This window comes from Zymoseptoria tritici, chromosome 5, assembly GCF_000219625.1.
Source record: "Zymoseptoria tritici IPO323 chromosome 5, whole genome shotgun sequence".
NCBI lineage: Eukaryota > Fungi > Ascomycota > Dothideomycetes > Mycosphaerellales > Mycosphaerellaceae > Zymoseptoria > Zymoseptoria tritici.
In genome coordinates this window covers 874,660-893,236 of record NC_018214.1, presented here as the reverse complement: position 1 = coordinate 893,236, position 18,577 = coordinate 874,660, and the positions used below count along the sequence as shown (strand labels likewise).

The following is an 18,577-nucleotide window of genomic DNA, read 5'->3' as shown; positions in this document are numbered from 1 at the left end:
TATATACGGTATCTGTCGGCTATTGACCAAGCATATGCCGTGATGTACTGCGGATGTGATCCATAATACGCCGAGCAAGCCCGATTCCACATCGAATGGCAGTGAGCATCTGGACTGGCACTACATTGCAGTACCAACGAAAGAATGAGGACAGAAGTTGGTGAGGAGGAGATTACGAATGCGGAGCTTGTATTGCTTCATTCAAAGCTCATGACTTCGTTACTGGCTAAGCTGACATCGATCGTGACCGTAGTGTCCATGCATTCTGCCTTTGCTCTTCGTGTACGTCTAGTTCGAGTACTTGTCGTTGACCTTGGAGCTGTATCGCCGCAGGTATCGTCAGCATCTTGCTCACCAAGTCCGTGACTGGGTCGAAAGTGCAGCTGAGGTGATAAGAACGTACCCAGAGAACTTCTCGTAAGCGCCACGGAGTCCGTCGGTGATCTTCTCGTCCTGCTCGGGAGTGAAGTCGTGGCCGGCCTTCTTGCTGATGGTGTCGAAAGCTGTAGCGTGGTGTGCAAGTCAGCTGTCTGCATGTTGTGTCCGGTTTGTTTCTGTGGTGCACGCTTGTTGCTCACCTTTGTCACCGTAGTCCTGCTTCTGACCGGCTGGGGCACCGCCGGCGGCAGGCTGACCGCCTTGCTGCTGGGCAGGCTGACCGTCTTGCTGCTGTCCCTCCTTGTTGCCCAGGCTGCCGGCAGCTTTCTTGATGAAGTCCATGATGAAGTTGTGGGTGGTGGTGTTGGTTGGGTTTGTGTGGTTTGGACGTGAATGTGATTGTGTTGATGAAGTTCAGGAAGATGCGATGAAGAGGGAAAGTACGGAAGAAACAGGATCCAGGGACGGTTTTGTAGTAGCTCTTTCCCAGCTAGAGATGATGTACCTGGTCTAGCACATGTGAGAGTCTCGGCCTGTGATCGTGCTGCGCAACGCAAGCGTGGGATCATGGCCCAACGGTCCTGCACAGCCCCCACCATCTACAATCTACACCGAGTCGAGGCCTACACTCAGTATTTGCATTGAGCAGCTCAAGTCTTCCTGCGGCTACGTCTCGGCATCTTTCTTAGACTGAACGAGCAGTGTGCATGCTGTCTGTCCTGCATAACTGCTGGCTGGACAAAGACAACCGCCGATAAGCAAGCAACCCGCGAGCTTCGAAAGCTGGAATTGCCCCGCCATCCAATGACCCTTGGCTCCTCCGTGGCGTCATTCGATCAGCGACAAGCAACCGAGACGCATAGGGCGAAAGGCTTAATGAATTGATGGACGACAACGTCTTACCGACCAAGATATGTCATGTCTAAGCGACGTAGAGCGGAAGACAACAATCTGTGAGGTAGATTGACCAGCAAGGCGGAGATGGAGACCATCGTCTGTTCAGAAGCCGCTAAAAATGACATTTGCGAAGTGTATTGTATCTCGTCGGGACCTCGATTATTATAGGAGGAATGCGTGCTGTTCCTACCCCATCCCATCGGCCTCGTCCAACATCGATGTTCAATGGGCTTGGGCGACCATACTATCGTACAGAGCAGCTACTGCTTAGGCTGTCGCATGAGCAACGTCAAGTTCTCCATGAAACCCTCAACCACGGCCTGATAACCATTCTCCTGTCCAGTCTGCATCAAGTGTTTCTGGTGCCGCAGCGTATTGGCGTCCACCTCGAGTTCCAGTTCATACTTCGGACTGAGACCTTTGGTGTCAACCCTTGTTAGATCCGTCGAGTACGCCAGATGTTTATAGGACAGGCGATCTTTGACGCGATCTGGCTGCGCGGGCTTCTCGTGCGTTGGCTCCTCGGTGAGTTGCTGTAGGTCAATGTCCGGACGGTCGAGGTTCACTTCCAAGTTCATGCTGATGCGACAGTCGTAGGATTCGCCAGGACTGTGAATTTGCAGCTCGGCGAGTTTGACTTTGACAATGCGGGCGGTGACTCGGCCAGTCTTCTGGTCTACAGATGTGCGCAGTCGTAGTTCGCGTCGGTAGCGCTTTTGCGCGCATTGAGGTAGAAGGCCAATGCCGTACTTGGAGAGAGTCCGGAAGGAGTCGACTTCTTTGATGTGTTTGTAGTCGATTGGTGTACGCCCTTTTTGTTCTCGCGAAGTGACAAGACATTCGTTGAGGTACTTGTTCATCCGCTGGTGGGCGGCCTGGAGTAATGTTAGTTCGAGCGCGAGACTGCAGCCACGAGGAAATGTGCACATACCTCAAGCATTTGACTCTCAAATTGATACCTGTTCTCAGTCCCGGGGGCGAGCACCACAGCATTTCGCACTGGAAGTACCATGCGCTCCCCAGTATTCTCGTCGACCAGAGTACCAATCTTCGCTTCAATTTCAATGGCGCCCTCTCGAGGATCCAGACCAATGTCAGAATTCGCGTCGAGGCTCTGAAATGTCCAATCCATCAAGCTCTTGACCAAAGACGAGAGAGGTACATTCCAATTGATCGATTTCTCCCACTTTGGACCGAGCACCTTGCGAGCACGCATGAGATCATGGTCAAGCGGGGGGTTCTGCTGCCAGGGTAACACATCGAGCGCAGCCTGTAAATTTCCGCTGAGTGGTGGTGACACTTGTTGGCCGTTTGTTTGCAGTGGAGGATCGCCGTTGGTACGAGCAGAAGTGGCTGCTGACTTGCTTGGCAGCGCACCATTCGGCACGACACCTGCGTCCCTAGAGCGAGGATTCTGGTGCGAGAGGTGCGCCCAGATTGGTCGCTCTGTGTATTTGCGCCGTCCTCGCTTCGCGGGTGGCTCAGCGGAAGGCTCTGACTCTGCAGCTCGCTTCAGAGGCGTCTTCGTCTGTGATGATTCTCTCGACGAAACCTCACCAGTTTGTTGCTTCGGCTCTGATGGCTGACTTTGCGAGGACTTCGACGGCATGCTGGTTGCTGAGGTGGGTAAAGACTCGGATTTCTCTGTCTTCATAGACAGATCGGACTGCACACGCAGCTGAACTTTCTCGTGTGATGGCGGTGCTGTAGCTGGTGAAGAATATGAATCCGGTTTACTTTGCTCGTTCGAATTTGACCGTGCAAGTGACGCTTGAGTATTAGCGTTGTTCGGCCGCGAATTTTCGTATTGTTCGTGTTGAGGTGTTGGAGCTAGCAGGTGATTCATGCCCATTTTCTGCGATTGATGATGCTGAGGCGCGGGTTGATTGTTCGATGCGGACAAAGGCCCGCCAACACCTGCATTCACGGAGAGCGAGCCTGGTGCGTGCAAATGCGCCTGCGACGCACCACTGGTCGAATGAGCATACGGTGGCTGACCGTAGTTGGACGGCGGCGCAGTCACGTGACTGGGTGTACTCGATGAAGGTGTGACGCCAGAATTTCGCTGAACAGAACCTCGCGCACTGTATACCTCTTGTTGACTACTGTGCCGCGATCCCAACGATGGTGGCCGTGCCGGGACTTTTGTCTTTGGACTCACAGACAGACTTCGCTCGCGGTCTGCCGATCTGCTGTACTCACTCGTCCCGCGTCTCTGAACCTGCGGACGATGTGCGTTGGGCGATTCGACGAGATTCCCTATACTGGGATAGTGTTGAGCAGGCGAGTGTGCGGTCATTCCATTTGAGGCATTCGAGGGGTTGCGCTGGTGGTACGGACTTGCCATGTCAAGCTGGTTGGAGTGACGCTGAACGAATGGCGGCGGACCAAGCGGAGTGGATGGCTGTGACGGATGGAAGTGCGGCGGCAGCGTCTGCTGCTGGGGTAGATGGTTCGCAGTCGCAAGAGGACTTTGGCGCATCGAGTGCGGCGTTTGACTGTGGTGGGAAGACGGTGTTGGTGACATCGATGTCGTGTGATGCGCCGGATGGCCTGGCCCATAGTATGAAGGTGAAGGCTGCGCGAAGTGACCATGGCTGGCTGGTCTTCCACCAGGCGTGGTGGCAGAGTATGCTTCGTACGGTCGGTAGGCCTGCTGCCCTGCTGCTGTATTGATGGGGCTCGGCGATGGAAACGGGTATTGTCCGTTGGTAGGCGTGTGCAATGGAGTCAAATTCCTTCCTTGCGATTGACCAGCCGGTAGTGCTGCAGGCGGATACGATCCTCGAGAAGGTCCGCCAATTGGTGGTGATGCCTGCGGCGCGCTGGTCTTGGGCTTTTCGTCTGGTGGTCCATCGTTCAGCATGGATGAGAGATCCATCTCGTCGACCTATTTGTCCCTCGGACACACAAAATCGAATTGTCCCGTCTCTTTGAACCCAGAAGCGCCTCTTCCAAGCGCTTTAACGCGCACGGCGATGTTGCGCGCGCTGCTCGGCCATGTATACTCGGGAATGGTTTCGATTCGGGAGCGGAAAGCGCGATCGATCTCGGTCTTTCGGGGGACCGGCGTGGTCGGAGGACGCGGAGAAGCGGTCGGTCGACGGGGGAGGAGAGCCACAGGCGCGACAAGGACTTGCGGTTTGCGCAGGATGAGGAGATGTGATGCGGTAACGTTGGTGTAGTCCAACTCCCAAACGCAGGCAGGCCTTGGCGACCGGCGACAACAGGTTTCTCGGTGTTTGAATGCGCAGCGTGCGAACAGTCAAGACAGGATGCGCGTGCGGCTCGACGAGTGTGTAGCGAGTACTGATGGGAGGCGCAATATACAGGAAATCTTATGGTCTTACCTTATGTTTCCCGTGCTGTGCCGCGCAGATGAATGACTAGTGCGTTAAAGCCCAAGCACTTTGGGCAAGCTTGTGTCTTGCGTTAGAACTAGCTTAAGGTACCTCCTCCAAAGCTCTCCAGCATCGAACCTTCAACGCAGCGCATAAGTGTCCAGGTAGACTATCTGTAGGTCTCTCCGATAGCTTAGCAGAGCGTGAGATTCGGCACAGGCGAATGAGCAGGACAACGAAAATGCGGTACGGTTGATAGTCTAGCAAGTCCATGGATAGTCCTACCTGTGCGTGCGTAGACTGAGAAGCGGTAATAAAGACGACTGTAGCCAATCGTCTTGTCAGACCCACAAGTCATTCTCCGATATGAAGCAGCTTTCGTACGTCGTTGTCGAAATGCAGTTCATTCGCGAATTTCAGGCGTGATGTCTCGCTCAGTTCGATGCTGTGGCAGTGGCAGTCTCGGTCGGCAGGCCTTGTGAACAAACTACAGCGAAGAGTGAGAGGAGGAAGCGGAGATCTGAGGACGATTGAAGCCCTTTAGATCCGAAGAATGTAAATAAGTAAATCACGCAAGTCGCTTCGTGCGAGGGTGTTATTTCACAAGTGATCGTTCGCATGACATGCGCCGCCAAAATAAGGTAGTTCTAGCGTCGACGGTGATGCGTGCCTGCGTTGCCTGCGAACGCGAGTGAAGCTCGGAGGTCGCCCGACCACCACCGCAACAACCTCTTCTGCTTCCATCATCTCGCACTTGCCATCCGCATCATCGCCTTCACAATTCGACTACCGTGTCTTCGTACTGTCATTCCTGGCCGGCAATACACACGATCCCCGCTTGCCGATCCCGAAGACGGCGCGGCGCCGTTTGGACCTCTTAGCTGTCACGAACTGCTTCATCAGCTATCACTTCACGATCCATCATTGACGCAACATCACCGCGCATCGCATCCATTCTCGATACATCAGGACGAGACACACAATCAAAGATGGTGGGTTTGACGTCTGCCGCCGGGCTGGTGGGATTCCTGAGTGAGCCCGATGCTGCACTCCAGGCCTTTGCGCTTGAGCGACTCAACTCGGATATCGACAGTGTATGGACGGAGGTATCAGGATCCATCGGTCAAATGTAAGTCCTCCCTCCATGCTCTCTCGAGTAGAAGCTCTCATCGCGTGGGACAAGCCATGTGAGCAGCAGCGCAGTCTCGCTAACCCAACGCCACAACAACAGAGAGGCCTTGTACGAAGATGACGCCTTCACGCACCGCGAGCTAGCAGCGCTCGTACTTTCGAAAGTCTACTACCAGCTGCAGGAGTACGACGAATCCATGGTCTTTGCTCTCGGCGCTGGAAAGCTCTTCAACCTCGATCACGCCGGCGAATACGAGGAGACTATCGTGGCCAAATGCATCGACACCTACATCGCCCTCTGCGCCCTACACAACCCGCCGACGCCCGCATCTCAGACCGGTCGCCATGGTTCTGCAGAATACGATAGCGCCGCGACCACGACTGCCTCAACCGCACCCTTCTCGCAATCCGCAATTCCTTCCAAATCCCTCCTATCTCGCGAAGAGGAAATTGGCTTCGATTCTTCCGCACCAGGTGGAGGTAATGCTGGGGTTGCCGGTGCGCACCCGCATCCGTTGACCCTGTCAACTCCCGTCAAGAAGAACCTTCAGAGCATCATCCGCAGACTGTTTGAGAGTTGCTACCAAGTGGGTGCATACAAGCAGGTCGTGGGAATAGCGGTGGAGGCGCGGAACATGGAGGTCTTGAGGGAGGCAATTCTACGATCAGCCTCGGATCAGAAGAGCAAGGCCAAGAAAACTGTCAGCACAGCAGGAACCTCGGAAGATGTCATGGAATATGTGCTTGACATTTGTATGAATGTCGTACAAGAGCGAGCATTGCGGAATGAGATACTCAAGCTGATTCTGGACCTTCTCAACGAGATTCCAAGCCCGGACTACTTCGCAATTGCCCGCTGTGTGGTCTACCTGAACCAGCAAACAATGGCATCGAACATGCTCCGTCAGCTCGTGCAAAAAGGCGATGGCAAGTCACTGGCCATTGCCTACCAGCTCTCATTCGATCTATACGAGAACGGCACGCAAGAGTTCTTGCAAAAGGTCATGGAGGAGCTCCCGGAGGATGAAGCAGAGGCGGGTGAGGACAGCAAGTTGAATGGCAGTGCTGTACGACCATCCACGCCACATCCAAATCAGACGGAGGAGGCCACAGAGTCAGATCAACTGCTATCCGAACTGAACGATTCCGCCGGCGCACCTAAGACCTCGACGATAGTCGCATCAAGAACGAAGCCGAAACCGGAGAATGCAGGAGAATCAAAAGCGTTTGCATCGATTCGGAACATCTTGCGTGGCACGACAAGCATCGAACTGAATCTCGAGTTCTTGTTCCGCGCTGCTCACACTGATCGCGCCATTCTCAACAAGGTCCGGGATTCGCTTGAGGCCAGGAACAGCATCTTTCACACCTCTGTCACCTTCGCCAATGCTTTCATGAATGCTGGAACCACGATTGACAGCTTCTTCCGTGACAATTTGGAGTGGCTCGGCAAGGCTGTCAACTGGAGCAAATTCACCGCAACGGCGGCGCTTGGTGTCATTCACCGCGGCAATCTCAACAACGGACAAAAGCTCTTGGAGCCTTATCTGCCAAAGGAAAACGCCTCAGCGAATGCTGGAAGCACCTACAGCCAGGGTGGCTCTCTCTACGCACTCGGTCTGATCTACACAAACCACGGCACCCATGTCTTGGACTACCTCCGCCGGCAGTTCAAGAACACACAAGAGGAGGTCGTACAACACGGGGGTGCACTTGGTCTTGGTGTTGCTGGGATGGCTACTGGCTCTGAGGAGATATACGACGAGCTCAAGAACGTGCTTTATCAAGACTCGGCCATTAACGGAGAAGCTGTCGGGCTTGCCATGGGTCTTGTCATGTTGGGCACCGGCAACGCCAAGGCACTCGACGACATGATTCAATACGCGCACGACACTCAACACGAGAAAATTGTACGTGGACTCGCAATGGGAATGGCACTCATCATGTACGGCAGGCAAGAAGGCGCGGACGAACTCATCTCAGGCCTTCTGGAGGATGCGGATCCTGCGTTAAGGTACGGCGGTGTCATGACCGTTGCTCTCGCGTACTGCGGCAGCGGCAGCAACAAGGCTGTGCGCCGACTGCTACACTTGGCCGTGTCTGATGTCAGCGATGATGTTCGAAGATGCGCTGTCATGAGTCTGGGTTTCGTGCTCTTCCGCAAGCCGGGCAGCGTACCGAGAATGGTCGAGCTCCTTGCAGAGAGCTACAACCCTCACGTACGATACGGAGCCACGATGGCGCTGGGTATCGCATGCGCTGGTACGGGTCTTGATGAGGCTATAGACCTTCTCGAGCCCATGATGAAGGACTCCGTCGACTTTGTGCGACAGGGTGCTTTCATCTCGTTGGCCATGATCATGGTTCAGCAGAATGACGCCATGAACCCGAAGGTCAGCTCGTTGCGCAAGCAGCTGCAGAAGGCTGTCGGAGACAGACACGAGGATGCCATGGCCAAGTTTGGATGTGCCCTTGCACTCGGCATCATCGACGCGGGCGGACGCAATTGCACCATTGGCCTTCAAACGCAGACCGGCAACCTCAACATGGCTGGAATCGTCGGCATGGCCGTCTTCATGCAGTACTGGTACTGGTTCCCTCTCACTCACTTCCTCGCACTATCCTTCACACCTACAGCAATCATCGGCGTGGACTCCAACCTCGATATCCCCAGCTTCACCTTCCACAGCAATACGCGACCTAGTATGTTTGACTACCCACCTGAGGTCGAAGTCAAGACAGAGGAGGCACCCGAGAAGGTCAAGACTGCAGTACTGTCCACCACTGCTCAGGCCAAGCGCAGAAAGCTGGCGAAGGACAGGCAGAACAAAACGGACGGGATGGATGTTGATCCTACTCCAGCCACCCCAAAGCCTGACGCCGATGGCGACAAGATGGATACCGATGACAATGTCATCGATACCAGCAAGCTCGATGACGACAAGACCACAGACAAGGAGAGCAGCAAGAAGAAGGTCGAGAAGGAGAAGGTTGGCTACGAGCTTGAGAACATGAGTCGAGTGCTTCCAGGACAGACCAAGTACATCAGCTTCTCCGCTGACGGCCGGTACCAACCCGTGAAGAAGGTAAGCATAAACCTGGCTCTTTGCCCTGGCGTTGACAATGCTAACTTTTATTCTCAGCCCACCGGAGGCGTGATCCTACTCGAAGACACGAAACCAGAAGAAGCAAAGACTCTCCTTGAGCTCAAGGCGCGCAAGAAAACTGCCGCTGCCGCGCCCGCTCCAGGTGCAGGCGGAGCCGGCCAAGCTTCCAACGATATCTCCATGGCAGATCTGACCCGAGGTTCAGGAGCAACAGCAGCGGCCGGTGTTCTGAACGCAGTCGATGAAGATGACGATGGCGAGGAGGCACCTGTGCCTGACGAGTTTGAGGTGGACGAGGACGAGGCCGAATTCGACGAAGAGTAGGCACTTGTTCCGCTCAACTTGGCGTATGTACGTAATGATGGGACCGTGAGCTGCGGCTTCACATACGATCTCGGTAGAGATGGCTCATGCTTTAAGCATGAACGCAGCTGGAGTGCGCTCGAGCACGAGTAGTGAGCTGCAAGCGGTCATTTGTTTGTAGGATTAAGCCGACGAATGGACTGTATCTCGTACCATCAATTAGTTGTAACATTGAACACCCACCTGTGCCAAGTAGACAGGGCATCGTGCCTTGCCGACCGCACTCAAACTGTTGCATGAGTCGGATCCGACTGTCGTTCATGCGTTGCTACATCACCGCTATTTCGATCCTGCGGGGCGCGCTAAATTGGTCTTCATGGACGACTTCCTCCGAGTTCCTCGTCCATCTATCTGCACATCATCCTTCCGTACTACAACACATACATTTGTGCAATTGACGCTTTTCCATGAGGTACCGCAACCGCTGTCATCTTCTCACTCCTGGTCGCACTGATCTTTGATCCACGGGGAAAGTTGCGGGTTCTGAAACCGATCCCTGCTGGTACCAGGAGATTCCAGGATAGCGGTCCGGTATCCCTGTGGTGGACCGTTTACGGATGTCCGTCTCGAGGTTGTGTGGCCGGGCATGGAATCCACGTGTCTGCCATCTATGAATGGACGGGTTGCAGCATCTGCATTTGGTTGCTTTTGACGGCATGTCTAACACGCGTTCTTCGCCCGCCCGATTGCAACATCGGAGATGTAGTTGGCAGTCCGTTGCGGAAGACAGCTTCTCGCATCAACTTGCCTTGTCTGATCCTACGCCTGGCAATCGACTATCGCGCTTGGTGCCTCTGCGGAAGTACGGATGCGTCTGATCCTTGGGAGCCTTGTGCAGAGTGGAGCAGATCCCCTGCATCGGACCACCGCCATGGACCACTCAACGACATCCTCCGGATGAATCTGGCTAAGCGAGCAAAGGAGGTGGGTCAGCCATGGGCGATGGATGCCTCCAAGCTGCCGGGCAATCGGGAATCAGCGATACCCCAGTGATCTGCTTGCATACGAATACCTCCACCATCGAGCCTCGAGCAAGTCGGCAATCGCACAGTGATGAGTATGAAGGCAACCGCAGCGTTGTGCTCGCGAAGGGAGCCATCACATCGCCCGCGTTGTACTTTCGGCCTCCCACGTTCATGTCCGCACTCAACTCGGCCGGAGACGCGACGCCTTGCGTGACAGCGAGGCTTCCCGACGGCGGTGTAACAACGTACGACACCCTCAATACTGCAGTGTTTCGACCAGCCATTTCACGATTTCCTCTCGTCGATCGCCCGGTCGAGGTGCACAGAGGTGGAAGTACACCCGCTTTGGAAGCTCATGTAATCTTTCCGCTGTCCCCGACTCATGCACAACCGGGCATCATCCCGGACATCCTCACCCCGAACTCTGCTCGTTGAGTTGAACATGGTCTCTTGGGGCCCGATCTTCAATTAGACTCCCAGGGTCTGCGTGTTTAAACTACCGCCACTACCCACATGCCAGGCACAGTCGACTGACCTCGCCGTAACGTCAGCTTCCTTCATTATCGCTCTACTCACACACGCCTCTCCTCACAGCAGGTTCTGGCCATGCCTGGTCCACGACAAGATCCTGGTATCGATCAACGATAGTCGTGGTGACAAGAAGCTGCAGCGATGCAAATCCCACCATTGGACGTGCTGCTAGCATGGCCCAGCCCGAACTATGAGAATCCGAAGACAAGAGGAGAAGCCTTGCTGGTGCTGCTCATAATCTTTTCGATACTGGTCGTGGCGGCCGTAATAGCGAGGTTCTACTCTCGCATAGTGGTGAAGAAGTGGTATGGGTTGGACGACACAATGATTGCGTTGGCATTGGTGAGCTTTATAACCAACACTTCCTGCTGCATTCGCTCAAGTGCTAATGCGTCCGACAGCTATTTGTGAGTACACCAGACGGTTCCAAATCTTGTCCCATACCTGATACAACGTGCAGACTCTCGGCATGAACACCTCAGTGATACTCGCCAATCGACGGTATGGCTGGAATCGACACATCTGGGACATACAACCTGGAGACATACAGAATGCCAACATGTGCGTCGTTTTGACTCGTCTGCTCGATCCTCTTCGAACTAACACATATCTTCCAACAGCGTCGCATTTTCGGCAAAGTTACTGTTCGTCCAAGCGGCCACTTTCACTCGCATATCATTGATCTGCTTCTACTACCGGCTAGTCAGGGACAGCGGCATCGATTGGTTCATATGGGTGCTCCATGGAGGCATGTTCTTCGTGATCGGACTTGGAATTGCTTTCACCTGCATCGGGATATGGCTCTGCAGGTAAGAGCTCCATCGCTCGTCGAGCGAAGTACAGCAATACTGATGATCCACAGTCCAGTTCAGGCTTACTGGGTCTTTCCTCCAATCGCGGGCTCCAAGTGCATGGATGAAGGCACTACAACGCTGACCATCGGTATATTCAACTGCCTGGCTGATCTCACCACCACGCTGCTACCCATCCCACTGGTCATGCGTCTCAAGATGCCGCTGAAACAACGCATCGAAGTCTGCTTCCTGCTTGGCTTGGGTTTTGTGGTTACGATTGCAGGAATCGTCCGAACATACTTCATCTGGAAGTCATTGATCGACAGCTGGGACACGACTTGGTACTCGTATCCTTTGTGGATTGCTGCAGCTATTGAGATCGACGTTGCTGTGGTGAGTATTGATCAGCATCGACGCTTCCAGACTACCACTGACCGCAAGACTCTACAGATATGTGCTTGCGCACCTGCTCTCAAGCGTAAGTCCCGGTTGCATGGTCCAGTCGCATCGGCATTCAATTGACTTGAACTTCCTAGCCCTGATCCACCAACCTATCGCTCGAATGACCAGCATAATCTCCATGACGTTTGGCTCCCTCCGCTCCCCCGACTCCTCCCGCCACGACCCGAACTCCTCCAGCGTCCTCTCGGCTCGTTCCAACAAAAGCAGCCCATTTCGCTTCCGCCAGCAAAACGACAGCGTGTGGGATGGCGATAGCGGCTACGGCATGCTCCGAGTCGACCGAGATTGCGAGAAAGATCCTATGCAAGCTGTACACTTGGCGGGTTCCGAGAATGACTTGAGGACGAAGAACGAAGGGGTTTTCGGTGGGATGTGGGGAGCAAGGAAGCCGAGTGCTGCTACTGCTGGAACGAGATTGCCGCCGCTGGAGATTATCAAGCGACAGTCGGTGGATCAAGAGATATCGTATGTGAACCCTGAGCAAAGCAGGATGAAGGTGGGATCGCCATTGGCGCGCGGTGATGATTGGGGAGACCGAAGTGGTTGAAATCTACGAAGTTGATCGATGTGAGACAATCGATACGGGCAAGGAGTTACGCTTGGGGCAATGGAATGGTCGAGGACTGGAGTTTGATAGGATGATACCCATGTTTACACGAGGGCTCCGGGATGGGCGGTGCGGCGATGAGTGTGTGCTTCGTTCGGACTATGGTGGGGAATGAAGAATCGTATGATACAAAGATGTATGAACAATGACAATGAATCCTGCGCTGTTTCTCGCTCGCTTTAACATTACTCCTCATTGCGATCAAGTCGTCTCAAAGTCAAGGTATGTCTCGCCAACCTGCCCGACGATGACTGTCTGGCCAATGAGAATCGGCTCGCCGATGACGGCTGCCTGCTCCAACGCACATTGTTCAGCATGGGTGTACTCCTCCTCTTGGCCTTCTTGGTCTTGATCGTCCTCGCTGGAATACCACCAGCCCACTCTCCGCCGCTCAACAGCTGCGTCAATGGTCCTTCCACTGCGGCCAACTCATCGAACGTGCCTTCTTGCACGATGCGGCCCTGATTCATCACTACGATTCTCTCCGCCATCTCCATCATGTCGCGGTGATGCGTGATGATCACGACCGTCATGTCGCGGCCGTGGTCTTGGACGAGGTTCCGAATTGTCTGTCGTACGAGATTCGCAGATTCAACATCCAACGCGGAGGTGGCTTCGTCCAGAATGAGCACCGATGGCTTACGAACGAGTGCACGAGCGATAGAGACTCGCTGCGCTTGACCTCCAGATAGCCCGAGACCGCCTTCACCGATGGGTGTATCGTAGCCTTGAGGTAGCGATACGATGAAGTCGTGAATACCAGCCCGACGGGCGGCGTCCGCGATGCTCTCCGGTGTGTTGTCGCGAGAATCGGCTGCAAGACCATATGCGATGTTCTCGGCCGCGCTGGCGGCGAACAAGGTAGGTGTTTGCGAGACGGTGACAATCAGGGAGCGGAGAGATGGGGTGTAGATATTTCGCATGTCGCGGCCGCCGAAGGTGAGATCGCCTGTTTTCCAGCCTGGGACTGAGGATGTGTTGTAGAGATCCACGAGAAGGTTTGCAATCGTCGACTTACCGGAACCTGAACCTCCAACGATGGCCGTCGTTGTACTTGGATGGAGGCGAAAACTGATGTTCTTGAGTACGATCTGCTCCGGTCGTGTCGGATAGGCAAAGATCAGGTCGTCGAAAACGATGTCGCCGACTGTCACAATCCGTGTGTCTCCCTGGTGCTCATGGGAGTCTTTTGGGAGGTTTGCGAGACGCATAAGACGCATGGCCGTATCCTTGGAGGAGCCCAGTTGTGGAATGTATGCAAGGACGGCGCTGACGTTGCCAATCGTGAAGATGAGCAGCGTGAAGACCATGATCACATCAGTCACAGATGTGCCTGAACGAACAAACTTCACTCCGACGAAGAAGATCAGCGCAACGCTGAACTCACCAGCGGAGTCAGAAAGTCCATAGAAGAGACCAGTGTAGAGCGATCGCTTCACACCAACCCTCAATGCGTTGTTGGTGGCTCTTGAGTATTTCGCCAGAAAATGTGTCTCCAGGGTCAACGCCCGCACGGTCTTGATGTTGGTGAACGTCTCGTTGAAGATGGCTCCAGCGACCTCTGCAGCATTGTTGCTCAAGTGCTCCCATTTGTCACTCACGTGTGCAAAGGCCTGCGTGACGCCCCATATGTATGGAGTCACAGCCAGCGCAATGAGAGTAATCTTCCACGACACGACAAGAGACCAGATAATCGTGACTGAAATCATCGTAAAGGCCACCCAAACCAGAGCAGCGAAACGACCGACAAGATTGCGCATCTCTTCGGCATTGCGATCCAAACCCTCGGTCAAACGCGAAACACCATTCTGTTCCATCTCGAAGAACTCTCGCTTCTGGTCGAGAATCCGAGCATATGCATCGTCGCGGAGAGAGTCGACCCAGGCTTGACTGACGACTTCGAGGAGGAAGCGAAACATGTAGGTATGTGTTGCGTCGATGAAGGCAATCACAACCACCATCATCGACCACAGTAGCGCGCCCTTCGTGTCGCCACCAGGAGCATTATACGTCTCGAGCAGCTTCGAGATGAAGAACGCAAAGATGGGAGTGCCAATGGCGTGGACCGTGGCTCCCCAGAATCCTAGGACCAGGTAAACTCTCGCTTTCAAGCCGAGACTCGGCCACAAGGTCTTGAAGATGATTGTGAGAGTCTTCTTCTCTTTCTTCGAGAAGAACTCGCCTTCATCCTCATCATCGTCTTCCGGTGTCCAACCATTGTCCTCGTCGTCGATGGCCGGCTTGACCTGTTCCTGGGCTTCGACCGGACGGCGTACTCTTGCTACACCAAACGAGCCTCGCCTGGCATTCGCCGCAAATTCACCAGTGTCCGCAACAAGCTTCTCGAAGACCTGCGTGTGCCGTCGAGGGCTGGTCGGACTTTCAGCGGTCCCAGAAAGAGGCCTGACCGGACCGATTCGAGATGCTGGTCGGGGTTTCTTACTCGGACCCAATGGCTCAAGTGTGCTGGAGCGCAGCCAAGGTGATGCAAAGGCTGATGTCGGGCCGCCATTGTTCGCATAAGACCGCATACCAAGCAGCGGACTGCCGTCCTTAAATACAGAAGGTACTTGGTTCGTTGCCTTGGTGCTCTCTCCAGCGTACAATTCAGCTTCGAAAGGATCTATGCGGGTATCGTCCGCAAACATCGCAAAGGAGTATAAAGACGTGCCTCGCGTACCGTCATCTTCCGAGTCAGAATCGTCTTCGTCTTCGGCGTCATCTTCGAATGGTGAGACGAGAGCCTTCTGTGACTCTGATAGAAAGCCTTGAAATGGTCCCGACTTCAGCTTCTCCAGGTGCTTCCGATGACCTTCTTGCACTACTGCGCCGTCCTCGAGAAGATACATGTAGTCATCTGGCAGAATTTGCCCGATGTCGTGAGTGATGACAATCGTGGTCTTACCCTTTCGCCACAATCGAATGGCCTCCATCATCAGCGTCCGGCTGATGTGATCCAGAGCGCTCGTAGATTCATCGAGTATTAGGATTGGTGTGTCTCGCAACCTCGCCCTCGCCAGGGCCATGCGCTGACGCTGCCCGCCAGACATTGACCCACCTTTGAATCCCACTGGAGTGTCAAGTCCTTGAGGTAGATCGGTGATCATCAGCTGAAGAAGTGCAAACTCTGCAGCTTCCATGACTTCTGCTCTGGTCTTGTTCGTGTAGTCTATCGCTCCGAAGGCGATGTTTCGATAGACCGAATCGTTGAAAAGCAGACTCGTTTGCTCGACGAGCGTAATGTTAGACCGCACCCAATTCGTGTCGAGCGAATCCAACGACCGGCCGTCGATAGAGATCTGGCCATGAGGCGCAGTGTAGAAGCGCATTAATAGCTGTCCAATAGTGCTCTTGCCGGAGCCGCTTCTCCCGATGAGGAACGTAAAATCGCCACCCTTGAGGAACATAGTCACATTTCTCAGCGCGGGCAGATCTGGTCGGGTCGGATAGGCAAACGTCAGGTCTTTGACATCGATATCGCCAATGCAAGTCTCAGGACAAAGTTGGCCATTGGAGCTTTTCGTGCTAGGGTCCTTGAGGACTTGAGCCATGATGGTCCGCAAAGTTGAGCCGGCTGCGCGACCTTTTTCAAAGACAATCATCTGAGGGATGATGCCTTGAATCGCCTGGAAGGCGCCGACGGCAGAGAAGAAGGTGGTGATGACATCGCCGGAGTTCAGTGTTCCCTTGCGAACGAGGACTCCACCATAGTAGAAGCCTTGCACGAACATTGACACCGAGAGCAATACCACGAGAGACATCTGGAGAGCACTGGCATGCGCCACCCATGCGTACCATTGCGCGGCCTGTTGCACCCTAGCGCTGTATTTCTCGGCCTCAATCTCTTGGCCGTTGAAGCATTTGACGGTCTCGATGGACGCAAATGCGCTGGTCGTGTATTTCTGCGCCTCGGTGAGGCACTCTTCTTGTTTGGAGATGTTCTTCTCCATGCCGTGCGAGCACCAAATGACCAGGCCTAAGATCAGAGGAACGGTCGCAAGTGTGACCAGCGTGAGGTCCCAGGAAACGACAAAAGCCTGGATAAGTGATAGAATTGCAGTCGCGCTCAGTGTGAATAGCGAAGACATTGGCTGGGCCACCGCGAGTTGGAGCTCTCGGATTTGCGCCTGCAGACGAGGCAGCATGGCTCCGATGCCATTCTTGCGCATGTCATACCATTCGATCTCCTTGTCGAGCAAGCCGTGGAACAGTCGATCGCGCGCGCTCTTCGCCTGCAATTCTCCGAAGGCCAGCCATGCCGCAAAGTCGACGCTGTGAAGAATGCAGCTGACGATGCCGATGAGTGTCAGGTATAGAACATACTTCAGCTCCTTTCGCATGAATTCATCGCCGTCAATCGTCCCTTGGGCATAATCCGTGAAGCCTTGATACAACCATCCGATGACTTTGGTCTGTGCAGGACCAGTTGCGCCGGCCGCTATGGATGTTATGACGCCAACACTGAGCACGGGGATGTGGCTTCGAGTCGTGAAGACGAAGAGCGACCGCCATTGCGCCTTTTTCCGCTTATCGCCACTGGCTGGGCTGGACGCTGCGAACGATTCTTCGCTTGACTTGGCTGCGCTGTCGTCCGATCCTTGCCGCTTATGCCGCTGCCGATCTGTCTGTTTGGTGTCCGTCATACTGGCATCGCGCTGGTTTGCAAATGTGCTTGGAGAGCTGCAAACGTGAGAAACGGGCGATGTTTGCAAGGTGAAGATAGTGAAGATAGAGTTGCACGGACCATGACAGAGCCGAAGTGAAGTGCTTTGAGATGCCACTCGTGAATGTACCGAAGCGGGAGGGAGACCAAAGAATGTCCGACTAGTATTGTTCTTTTTGCCAAGGCGACGCATCTTTTCATCTACTTGCCTGGCGCCACACTTCCAATGAAGACCTCGTTTCTCTTCCGTGCGACTTCTGGAACACCACGCGCCATGTGTCCTCCCAGCCTCCTTGTCACGAAGGAATTTCTCGACTTGATCCGGGCCAAGTACTGACGGAGCAGCATCTCGAAGAGGTGGGTACGACCTAGATCGCAAACATTGCGTTCACAGCATTTCAACAATGGGCGCGGTGACTGACCTGGCACGCAGAGCGGATCTCGACACAAACCGCTTGACTGAAGAAGTCCAATCGGATGATTCGGCTCACGATGCCTTTTTGCCAGTCGCCTTCTCGTACACCCAGTCGTTCAATCCAGCCCGATTCCTGAGCACCGAGTCAGCAAGATGAAGCATGCGCAAACTTGTACGTAAATCAAACTCACCTCGCAATCTCTATCGCATAGAATTGCATGCGTACAGCTGGACCTATCATTAGAATTCCGTTCTTGCTCTATTCACGTTCTTGCTTGCTCACCAAAAATCGTTCCTTCCTGTCCATACTCCTCCGCGGTGTTTGCTCGCAGCATTGTGCCAAAGTTGTAGTCCTCCACCTTGTTCTCGTATTGATTGATGAAGTTGCGCCACTTCTCCTTTCCTGCCTTGCTCTTCATGTCGTCCTCGTTGATGGTGGCTTTGAGGTCAAAGTCGGGGAATTCTGAGTTGAAGTGCTCGAGGATGTCATCGTCCATTTTCGTGAGTCGGAGCTTGGATCCAGGGAGCTTTTCGAGGATCGACCAGTACGTGGACATGTGCTCGACGACTGAATGCTTGTCAGGTGAAAATCATGGTCGGCGCATCCAGGTGGGCGTACCTTTCACTGCGAATTGCTTCTCGATCTCCTCATAGTTGTCGGCCTCCTCTGCATTGATCGGCGGAGCACCTCCTGGCGCGCTGAGAGACATGATAATCGAGTCGGTGCTGAGTGTTCGTGTTCAGTGTCGACGGCGGCGGATTGTGTTTGCGCAGAGACTCATCCAGTGTTCGATCAAAAGCCGACAGAAGGATGACATAATGCGACGCTAAGAGCCTAAAAGTCGGCCTTCTTGCCGTCTCACTCATAATCTTTGTCCTCCAGTGACTCCTCGCATGATGAACATTTGAACATACTCAATTCG

The 18,577-nt window shown here is 54.2% G+C and overlaps 6 protein-coding genes across 6 annotated transcripts; 2 read left to right on the top strand and 4 right to left on the bottom strand.

Moving 5' to 3' along the window:
• Positions 1-174: 174 nt before the first annotated feature.
• On the bottom strand, positions 175-788 carry MYCGRDRAFT_104434 (uncharacterized protein; the record flags this gene model as incomplete). The annotated part of the gene is made up of 3 exons (XM_003852092.1): positions 175-319; positions 404-503; positions 579-788. 3 exons carry the CDS (start codon positions 718-720, stop codon positions 289-291), a joined length of 273 nt encoding a protein of 90 aa, XP_003852140.1.
• Positions 789-1,355: 567 nt separating this feature from the next.
• Positions 1,356-1,905, bottom strand: MYCGRDRAFT_104431 (uncharacterized protein; the record flags this gene model as incomplete). Its single annotated transcript, XM_003852091.1, has 1 exon — positions 1,356-1,905. The coding sequence occupies one exon, from the start codon at positions 1,851-1,853 to the stop codon at positions 1,536-1,538; it is 318 nt and encodes a 105-aa protein (XP_003852139.1).
• A 3,500-nt stretch (positions 1,906-5,405) lies between these two features.
• Positions 5,406-9,178, top strand: MYCGRDRAFT_71948 (uncharacterized protein; the record flags this gene model as incomplete). The annotated part of the gene is made up of 3 exons (XM_003852638.1): positions 5,406-5,745; positions 5,848-8,833; positions 8,891-9,178. 3 exons carry the CDS (start codon positions 5,606-5,608, stop codon positions 9,176-9,178), a joined length of 3,414 nt encoding a protein of 1,137 aa, XP_003852686.1.
• A 1,566-nt stretch (positions 9,179-10,744) lies between these two features.
• Positions 10,745-12,724, top strand: MYCGRDRAFT_58820 (uncharacterized protein; the record flags this gene model as incomplete). Its single annotated transcript, XM_003852639.1, has 7 exons — positions 10,745-11,055; positions 11,115-11,120; positions 11,174-11,274; positions 11,334-11,522; positions 11,576-11,900; positions 11,958-11,985; positions 12,045-12,724. The coding sequence occupies 7 exons, from the start codon at positions 10,855-10,857 to the stop codon at positions 12,047-12,049; spliced, it is 855 nt and encodes a 284-aa protein (XP_003852687.1).
• A 37-nt stretch (positions 12,725-12,761) lies between these two features.
• On the bottom strand, positions 12,762-17,219 carry MYCGRDRAFT_219786 (putative ABC transporter; the record flags this gene model as incomplete). The annotated part of the gene is made up of 1 exon (XM_003852090.1): positions 12,762-17,219. One exon carries the CDS (start codon positions 17,217-17,219, stop codon positions 12,762-12,764), a length of 4,458 nt encoding a protein of 1,485 aa, XP_003852138.1.
• Positions 17,220-17,553: 334 nt separating this feature from the next.
• On the bottom strand, positions 17,554-18,379 carry MYCGRDRAFT_104427 (uncharacterized protein; the record flags this gene model as incomplete). Its single annotated transcript, XM_003852089.1, has 4 exons — positions 17,554-17,787; positions 17,846-17,882; positions 17,938-18,222; positions 18,274-18,379. 4 exons carry the CDS (start codon positions 18,362-18,364, stop codon positions 17,727-17,729), a joined length of 474 nt encoding a protein of 157 aa, XP_003852137.1.
• Positions 18,380-18,577: the final 198 nt, after the last annotated feature.